This window comes from Filicampus tigris, chromosome 17, assembly GCF_054856515.1.
Source record: "Filicampus tigris isolate MCC_2025a chromosome 17, RoL_Ftig_1.0, whole genome shotgun sequence".
NCBI lineage: Eukaryota > Metazoa > Chordata > Actinopteri > Syngnathiformes > Syngnathidae > Filicampus > Filicampus tigris.
In genome coordinates, this window is record NC_141233.1 from 8713180 (window position 1) to 8723204 (window position 10025).

At 38.8% G+C, this 10025-nt stretch overlaps 1 protein-coding gene across 3 annotated transcripts; it reads right to left on the bottom strand.

The window, feature by feature from the left end:
- Positions 1–187: 187 nt before the first annotated feature.
- rab6a (RAB6A, member RAS oncogene family) lies at positions 188–8764 on the bottom strand. 3 transcript variants are annotated; one of them, XM_086057311.1, is made up of 8 exons: positions 8393–8759; positions 6362–6420; positions 6229–6282; positions 5739–5844; positions 5500–5611; positions 3119–3212; positions 2039–2105; positions 188–1531 (listed from the first exon to the last, which is right to left on the bottom strand). In XM_086057311.1, the coding sequence occupies exons 1-8, from the start codon at positions 8460–8462 to the stop codon at positions 1467–1469; spliced, it is 627 nt and encodes a 208-aa protein (XP_085913437.1). In that variant the 5' UTR covers positions 8463–8759; the 3' UTR covers positions 188–1466. The 3 variants fall into 3 exon arrangements, 2 of the variants coding, with proteins under 2 accessions (XP_085913437.1, XP_085913436.1); XM_086057310.1 differs by lacking the exon at positions 3119–3212 and adding an exon at positions 3589–3682; XR_015090311.1 differs by lacking the exon at positions 188–1531 and having other exon boundaries at positions 2042–2105; positions 3119–3682; positions 8393–8764.
- Positions 8765–10025: the final 1261 nt, after the last annotated feature.

The following is a 10025-nucleotide window of genomic DNA, read 5'->3' on the forward strand; positions in this document are numbered from 1 at the left end:
ATACATATATATATATATATATTTATATATATATATATATATATGTGTGTATATATATATATATGTGCATATATATATATATATATATATATATATACACACACACACACACACACGCATAGATACTACATTCAGATGCATGCATTTCCAAACATCCTAAACTAAGTGGACTGAAAGATTGAGTGAATTGCAGCAGCAGTAACAAGTTCATTTTATTTTTTTTCTTTTAAATCAACTTCAGACAAACTACTATATTTAACTTCCTCTAGATGTTGAAACAAGCTAAAATTGCACAATGAAAATTGCATGATTTACCAGTGCTAGCCAGAACGTCCTTGACAGACATGTTCATCTGCTAACAGTGATCTCAATATATGGATATTTTATTAGCAATTCAGGACTCAAATCAAGATTAAAGAAATTAAGAAACATAAAAAAAAGAACAATCAATCCAGTAGAAATAAATATAACAAGTCAATGTAGATAAATCACTAACGGACAGATCAACACCCAAGTAAAAAAAAAAAAAAAAAAAAAAGATAGCAAAAAGGACATTTTTAACCAACCTAACTAGAAAGGAAGCCCTCGTTTTACATTAAAATGCACACTGCAACTCCATTTGTAATCCTTAACAGTATTTTTCTTTATAATGACTCTGCATATGTGAGAGAATCTTTATCAAACACTATCATCAAACAAATTGCTATACCGTATTCTCTAGAAAAAAAAAACAATTCAAATAAAAAGGCTAGAAAACGGAAACCATGAAAACAAATTCAAACAGGAGTATGCGTGAGGACGGTCAAAGGGAAGGTGTAGTGTCGGCCCATGTGGGCGTCATGTTTTTGTCCATTTGGAGATTTTCACGACATGCTGGGAAATATCAGGAGATGGATGACCTTGCTGGTAAAAGTTGCTCTGACATGTCACGCTTGTTTGTGAGTTTCAGTCTGTGTCGACACCGAGCTCTCGCCATGATGCCTGCTTGCTTTTGGTGCAACCATTTCCACATTACACAAGGATAGTTTGCCGATAACACAAATTACGTAAGAATCCTTGCGAGGTGATGTTAACAGATCCACATTGCACTTGATGCTGTTAATGCACTGCTCTTTATTTATTTAACATGCTAACTCCATTTGATGCCTTTAAACACATTTTCCGTTTGGTTCCAAAAGTTATGTTTACACAAACTACTGCCACTGTGTCTCATTCCGCTTGCGCCACCATCTCCATCTGAACAGACAGACACCGTAGCCCGGCGAAGCCCTCCTAGCTCAAGCTGTGAATACTGTTTCCATGTTTGTGTGCAGCAGTGCAAATATCAATCCAAGACTTTAATGGCTGCCGGACGAGAGCCAAGGTCTCGCTTCTCTTTGGGGTTGGGGTTAGGCGGATGTAGTGAAGGGTACAGAAACAGACAAACAAGCCCAGTAAGAAAACCATTTCCCAGTGACAGGGGGGAACTAGCAGGCACAACCGCCTTCGCTGGCAGGCTGCTCTGGCGGCTTCTCAAGCTTGATGTCGATCACTGAAGGATGCACGAATTAGGGAATATCACATTTCTTTGGTGCTTTATTCTGATTCCTAAAGACTGAAGTCTGGTTCAGGCATCCTTAGCCGAGATATAAACCCAAAACATCACAACTGTGAGGCAGACGTGTAAACCACCAGTCTACTGTGCCGCCCACATATATTAATACAATTATGCCAAAAATAAAAATAAAAATCTAAATCAAAAGCTGAAAAAAGCATAATTCTATTTGTAAAAGTTTGTGCCAATTAATCAAATTCTTATCGACATTGCAATTTGTAGTGTGTTTAAAAAAAAACAACAACAAAAAAAAAACATTGGAAAAATAATCCACTATTAAATCTCAACCGCAATACTGAGGCTGGATATGATATGTTTTGACAAATGCACCAAGTTGCAATAAATGTCAGGCTGGACAGCGAGCTGTCGCAGGGCGTAAGGAGTTTGAGAGTGACATAGCGGCTTATGACAAGACGGACAGCAAACACGCACACAAAAGGATACTGTCCTCTCTATTTTTGTCCTGTGTGGTGTCCATTCCAGGGAGGGCGGCTGCCACGCGACGGAAGAGCTGCAAGGAGGGAAAAACAAGGATTTTTTTTTTTTCTGAGACAAAGAAATTGAGGAAATTCCAAACACTATTTGGAACTCAATGAAGTGACTTGTATTTGTATTTGTACGATCAAGCATCTGGTCCACCTGAAGCTCTCGCAGTGGAAAATGAAAACCCTTTCAACTTTTTTTTTTTTTTAAAGGGCTTTCCAATGAGCGAGCTAAGTGGATGTCAAATGAATGATGAATTGAAAGAAAGTCAGCATGTATTATGATTTTCAACATGCAACAAAGACTAGGCACAACAGTCCCGCGAAGTGGAAAGTGACGAAGGAGTATTAGGGGCATGCAAAAGTCTAGTTGCGAGGGTAAAATTGCGAGAATAAATTATAAAGTCGGAATGTTACGAGAGTGAAGTCAATACTACAAGAATAAACACTAATGCTGGCTAAATAAATAAAGTAATGTAATCTAATATTTAAAAAAAAAATGTAAATGCATCTGTGGTTAAATTGTTTTGAGAAAAAAGGTGTACTGTTTCAAGTCATAAATATAAGAATAAAGTATTCAAACTTAAAGTAATACTGCAATGATATTGAGGTTTATTCTTGAAATTATATTTCATTCTTGTAATTCAATGACTCAAATCTCATCGTATTACTTTTGGACTTTTCAGCATGCTCTTAATACTCCTTGATTGTAAATTCTGACACGTCTTTTGATATTCATCATGGGAGTGTGGCGATTTCAATTACTATCAGCATTCTTTTTCACCCCATTTCAACACAGCAAACTTTTAAATGTTGCACTTTGTAAACTGTAGACCAATCAGTCAGCTCTACCTTTATCATCAAAAGACAGTCAGCATGAATGGCCACACCCATTTAAGTCCACCCAGGGACCAAAGGTCAAAGCCGCCTTTTCCGTTTTAAAGCGCACATGCGTGTGCTTTAAAAGCCAAACGAAGCCTATCAATGGACGGCATGAACACACACGTACACGCACACACGTCGGAAGTAGCGCACGCTCTACCTGTTTGACATTGTAGCCTGTCTTTGCACTTGTTTCAATAAACAGAACATTCATCTCTTTAGCTCTTTGCTCTCCCTCCTCTGTGGTAATCTGTCTGTGATGAGTCACAGCGAACAGGACGCACACAGTCAACCACACAAACACCCCCACAGACAGACAGACAGACAAGGGGAGGGGGAAGAAGCACAGGTTCAATATTTTCAAATGAATGACGGAGTCGTGCTCATCCCTGCTCCTGCTGCCACCTTTTTCAAGACCAAAAGTTCACCATCTGCACGAGGAGGAGGGAATGTTGATCTGAATGCAGGCCTCGACTTCACCGATAACAACATTTATCGGTGGGTTCTTAACAACTACACCCTGTGATGAGTGACTGGGACGGAAGGGGCGGGGGTCACTTTTGGAGGCGTCGCCAAGGTGGCAGCGTCGGTGGCGAGGTGACTGAGCACGACGCTCGCTCTCGATCTTACCTGTTTGACATTGTAGCCAGCTTTCGCACTAGTCTCAATAAACATTACATTTAGTTCTTTGGCTTTCCGCTCTCCCTCCTCAATAGATACTTGCCTGTGATAGATAAAGGGGGTAAAGTTGGACATCACACAACAATGACATTAACGATACAAAAGAAAGAAGCGTAAAATGGGAAAAAGAGACGATAAGCAAGGAGCTTCATTGTATGTCTGGTACTTTTCTAGCTAGGTAAACATTTTTCTCAAGTAATCCATTGATGGGCTACAGTGATCTTCAACCCGTTTACAGCTGCCTATTCACAGGTTTATCTTCAGCACATCTCACTAGACCTCATTTGAGCCAGTATCAAGAGATGAACTCATCAGAGGCTACGCTTGGCCTTTTACTTTGAAGGCCAATTCGCTGGCAAGTTCCAGATCTTCCAGGCCAAATTTGATAAGGCTGAGTAAGTGTTAAAAAAAAACCCAGCTTTTTGCTATTATGGTCTGTTATATTCAAGGCAAGGCAAGTTCATTTGTATAGCACATTTCATGCACAAGAAAATTCAAAGTGGTCTGGATAAAACATTAAAAGCATTACAGAAAGAGAGACAAAAACATTAAGACATTATAAAAGTCATAATAAAGTCATTTAAAAATAAAATGATTAAAACCAAGCATCAGTCTAGATAGCGTGCAAACGGGGATTAAAACAAAAGAAATGGAGAAAATTCTGGTCCATCCACTCACTGATTTGATGAATACACGGACTTAACCCTTTCATGCATGAATTATGATTTGATGATATGACTTATAATATAATTTCTTTTGATGAATTAATACAAGCAAAAGCAACTTTTAAATAGCTGTCCACTGTAGTGGCCACTGTGCTTGAAAGGGTTAATGAAAGTAAGGGACTATAGTCATGTGATGACGGTGAAATGTAAAATTGTGTCTCACCTGCATAAATACGATAAGAGATGTTGTGATGCTCCATAGTCTGAGCAAGGGGCAGCATGTCGATATTAAATATGATTGGTCCCCTGTGGAACACCTCATGGGATCTTTGTTCACTCAGACTCATAGCTACCAATTGAGACAAAGTAGTCTCTATCTTGCGAGTAAGATTTTCTTCTTTCAGGGGAAAAAAGAAAACAAAAACAAAACACTCCTCTCCATTACTTTTCATCAATACGTGAAAAGCAGCCTGGAAAGCCAAAAGCAAAAACAGTAGCCATGAACGGCACTACAAGGTATAATGGAAGACTTTATGTAAATGTATGCGTGGCCGAATTATATAACTATGGTATTAAACTTTTGCCATCTGTTCAGTCATTTAAACACAATACGTCCAATAAAACGTTTTACTATTGGTAAATTGGTTGTGATCAATGCTGAGTTGTTTGTATTTCCACTATGATTCCACGCCTCCCTCTGCATTGCAGTGCTCTTACTGTAGCTTGCACACACAAAAAATACACACACACATATTTGAGATTTCTACTCAAGTGAGACATGAGGCCGATCGGAGATCAACAAATACGCAATGAGATTAAAACTATAACTATAATAATATAACAATTCAAATTTTACTTTAAGCATTGCCTGTAGATTTAATACATGTGTTGTGATGACACAAGTTTGGACTGCGGAACAAATAATCCCAAATATAACCGCTTTTAACGCTTGATAAAATATATATGGAAAATAAAGAGAGATAATATTCTAGTGTTACATTTTCTGACTACTTTGGAAAGTGAAAGAAAACAGTGGGGTAAATTGCCAATTATTACAGTGGCAGCCAAACAGAGAAGACATAAATTGCTGCATCAGGAAACTCTGGAGCACTCTGTATTGACATTCCAGCAGCAACAATCAATGCCTTCATTAACATGCCGGCTGCCACAGAGCGAGGAAGGAAGGCGAGATTACCTTTTGTCTGCAAGATCGGTCTTGTTTCCCACCAACATGATGATGACATCACTTCCTCGCTCTGTTCTCACGTCATCAATCCATTTTGTGGTTTGCTGGAAGGAGTTCACGTCTACCAGTGAGATGAGACGCGGACCGGTAAATGGGAGTAAAATGCGATTTTGGTGGTGTTGGACAAATGTTGTTAAAATGTATTACGTATGAAACACACAATGTATTTGAAAGGAATCACCACCTACTTGTGATGTCGTACACTACAACAGCGGCGGCAGAGTCTCTGATGTAGCTTGGGATGAGGCTACGAAATCGCTCCTGACCTGCTGTGTCCCACAACTGCAATCTGATCTAGAAGGCAGGATGGGGAAAGTTTAAGAGGAGGAAAACAAAAGGGACAAATGTGGGGCACTTAAGAAAAAAAAAAAAATTAGACACTGCTAAATTGAAAAATAAATAGTTACTGTATATGAAGGAGAATATGAATTGGAAATAGGGAAGTCGGGCTTCAGGAAACACAAATGAATCAGCTTTCCACTTGTCCTCCATTCCTTCCGAGATTAAGTCATGGCTTTGATTTGAGGGGAAAAAAATAGGGCTAGGCAACTAAGGAAGGTGTGGCAGTCAATTCACACATAAAAGGCAGAACAAAATTCTGTGGATTTTTTTTGTGTCGCAAGAAACCCAACAAAATTATATCCGAATGACTCAAAATCAACACAAAGCATAACTTACTGTTCTGTCCTCGAGGTACATGGTTTTCGACAGGAAGTCGATTCCTATTGTGGCCTGAAACATGGCACGTGGTGTTCATTAGGCATACTAACTATGTAGTCTGTCAACATTTGATTGTGAGCGTTGGCCTCACTTGGTAAGTGTTGTCGAAGCTGTCATACATGAACCTGGTGATCAGCGAGGTCTTCCCCACTGAAAGCAACACACACACATCAAACAGTGACTCTTTATAGAAATGTCACGTCGCGTCGTGTTTACATTTAACGAGTTAGTAAAAACTCATGTTGTCATGTATAATCCTGTGGTGAATACATGAGAGGAGTAAGGGGGGGTTGGGGCACGAGCACTTGCCAGCGTGGACTGTGACACGAAGCTGGACTGACTATCATTTACAAGATGCATTGACTTGATGACGACAGGGCCAAAGTCAACACGTCTGTGCTCACAATACTGCAAAATGTCACAACTGACACACAGGCTGGGTGGCAAGCAGCTATCAAGATCAAATGCTGACCCGCAACTGGTGAAAATCTGTGATATAGAGAGACCATATGAAAGGATTTTCCTTTAAATAGTTTAAACCAAAACAGACCTTTTAAACGCATTTAAACACACTTTTTAAACACATGTAAATGTCTTGAAACACACACAAAAACTGCAAATTTATAATACCGTACACACTTTAGTGTCTGTTTGTTGGATAGGTGACTAATAAGGTGAGGCCTGGTCGGACAGCATTTAATAAATGATTAAAGTGCATGGGTGACTGTGGCTCTCCTTTCCCACATGTGAGGGCATTACAATAAGTATTTACAAGTGAACCGGAAACCGAGTTTATTCAAAATACGAGCCGTCACATGGCAGATTTGTTTGAGGAGTTGTCTTTACAACAAGCAGCAGTTGGGCAAAGATTCAATCACACATTATTTTTCTGCTAGCTTAACCCTAACACACAATGCAAACCGTCAGAGAAGGGCTAACAATATTAGCATAAAAAAAAATCTTTTAAGCAATGTATGTATATCTGAACACAAATGGTGCAGCAACTCATACAAAATGAAAATACCAACAATACTACTGAGCAGCTGAAATCATTTTCGGATTGTATATATTTGAATTATATAGTCTGCAATCTCTGTTCATCCTAAAACAATTTTATGGGGCTATGGGTCAGAGTTCTCAAGTTTTCTACACTAAACACATCCAAGCATGCCTTAACGGTCCTCAATTTGTGTCGTGGGACAGTCACGCTACCAAACTGTTGACACAAAGTTGCACGTTATAAATGTCTTGGTAGGATGTAGAATTAAGAATAAGTAACCAATTAAAAGTGCATTAAGAGAAAGCCATTTGATGAGGAGGCGTGATGAAGGTGTTTAGATGAATTCATATTGACAATAAAATACAAGGTTTCAAACAAGCAGTACAATTCAATGAGTGATAGTGACGGTGATGCAAGCAATATCTTACCTCATATTACCAAGCACAGACATGAGTCATGCAGACTTCTAGTGCAGTACTGTATTAATACTTAATACTGTATTGACTTGAGGCATCGGAACCCTCATGGGAGAGTACTCTTAAAACGTTTGGTGTTGACAACCTTTTATTTTAACGTTGATAAATAAGGATTGTTAGTCAAGCCCTTTTTTCCCTTTACGATTCGAATTCTGTGCTCTGCTGGACTAGAAAGTGGGAAAAGGGTGGGAAGAGGAATGCAAGAATGCTACTAGCCAGGTTTTTAGCACAACATTAGGTCGGACAGTGGTAGCTTTGGTATTACACAAGCGTTAATAAATGGGGCAACAAGAGTCTGATACAGATGACTTAAAATGATTTACTAGTCAATTGTTGTGGAAAGTTGCTTGTCCATCGCCATTATCAGTTGACGAAGTCAATGTAAAATATATAAAACATGAACTTCAATGGCATCGGTTACTGTTGGATTAGAAGAACATTCCGTTTTAAGAGAGAGAGCAACAATAGGAATAAGTTTGAGGAGTATTTATCAATACGTTAGGTGGCTAATATGAGCTAGCCACGACAACCGATTAAATCAGCAAAGCCACAACACACCCAAAGTCCTTAGCATCATATCCAAATGGACACATTTAACATTCAAAACAATTGGGGCACGTGCCCCCCACTTCAGAATAAGGCTTACCACTCTGTTCCCCAAGGAAGACCAATTTAAATTTTCTTAGAGGGTTTCCAAAGTCTCCGGCCGTGGACATGGCTGTGAAACAATCTCCGACGTGACTTCTCTGGAGCTTCCCAGCTAGCCAGCTAAAGCGAGCTAACCACTTGTTTTCGAAAGGAAAAGATCTGGAACGTCGAGGCGATTTGTCCAATTCGTGACAGAAGCCACTTGTACGTGGTTTCCGTTGTGAAAATGTCCCCTTCCGATGTCTACACACTTTTTGGACAACTCACCGACGAGCTGCAGACAAGTTAGCATTACAGTACATTACTTGTGTGACATGTCTACTGGCTAGTTGCCACTTTGGCTCACTCTTCTTCTGCGTACACAAAACGCCATCCCTAAATGATTGTGCTGCCACCTAGTGGTGGTAAAAATAACGTATCAAAGCAGAAGTGGGATTTACACTCAGCACTTTAGTACAAGAACGCATACTTGTTCTTGCGCAAAAAATGGTAAAAGTGAAGGTGCATTCATTCACTTAAGTATTAGCAAGAAGTAAAAACTCTGATATGTATTGAAGTACAAAAGTAATAAGTTAAAATAATTTCTTCTCTCAAAGACAATACCTGTTTTGATAACTTTGCATAACAAAAAAAAGGTTTTGTAATTTCAAGAAGCTATCGTTAACTTAGTTTTTTTTCAAATATATGTTAAACAACAATAACAACGTTTTGCCATAGCATTACTAATGTTGTTAACAGACTAACCAAAGTTACAACTGAAAAAACTGCACCTTACCTGAAAGGGTTTTCCCACCTTAGACTGAGACACCTTGAATGGCATAGATCCCTCCTGTAACCATCAACATGAAAAATGTCCTGAGGATCTGGATGGAGAATATCTTGCTTCGCCAAATTAATGCTCCTCAGTTCACGTTCATCCTTGTTGCTGTTGTCCCTTTGTTAACTGCCTTACAAGTTTGCAGATCTCAATCAATCAAGATCTCAACTGCAGTGACTTGACTTCTCTCTATTCACGTCTTTAGTCGTGTCGTCATCCGCAGAGATTGAAAAATATAACAAGCCTATTTGATAATGAGAAGTTTCAAATGTAGAAGTAAAAGTAAAAAGTTGTGAGAATAAGTACTCAAGTAAAGTACAGATACCCGAAAATCTACTAAAGTACAGTAACAAAGTATTTGTATTTCATTACTTCTTACCACTTGAACCAATTAAGGCACATATTTTACGTTACAAAACACTCTCACAACACTCCATCAAACAAAAGTATCACAAAAGATACAGTTTAAGATTTCAGTTTACTCAGAAATGTGTGGCAAAAGTGCTGGCATAGATTAAAAAAAAAATAAAGATGGACTATTCGTAGTAAATTAATTCAGTGCATTTTCTGAGCCCCCAAAAATACAATTACCGGTAGATGTTTCCTGTGGCACACCTGATATGATTTCTCACAGCACAGTAATAGTGGTTGGGAATCACTGTCATAGAATATGTGTTTGTGAATTCAGAATTAATTGCACAAGAGAAACACATTTTTTTTTTACATTAGAGTTTAATTCAATGAACTCATTATACAGTGCACGTTATACTACAATTTGTCCACAGGAGGGCGAATTGTGACAATCCCTGACTCG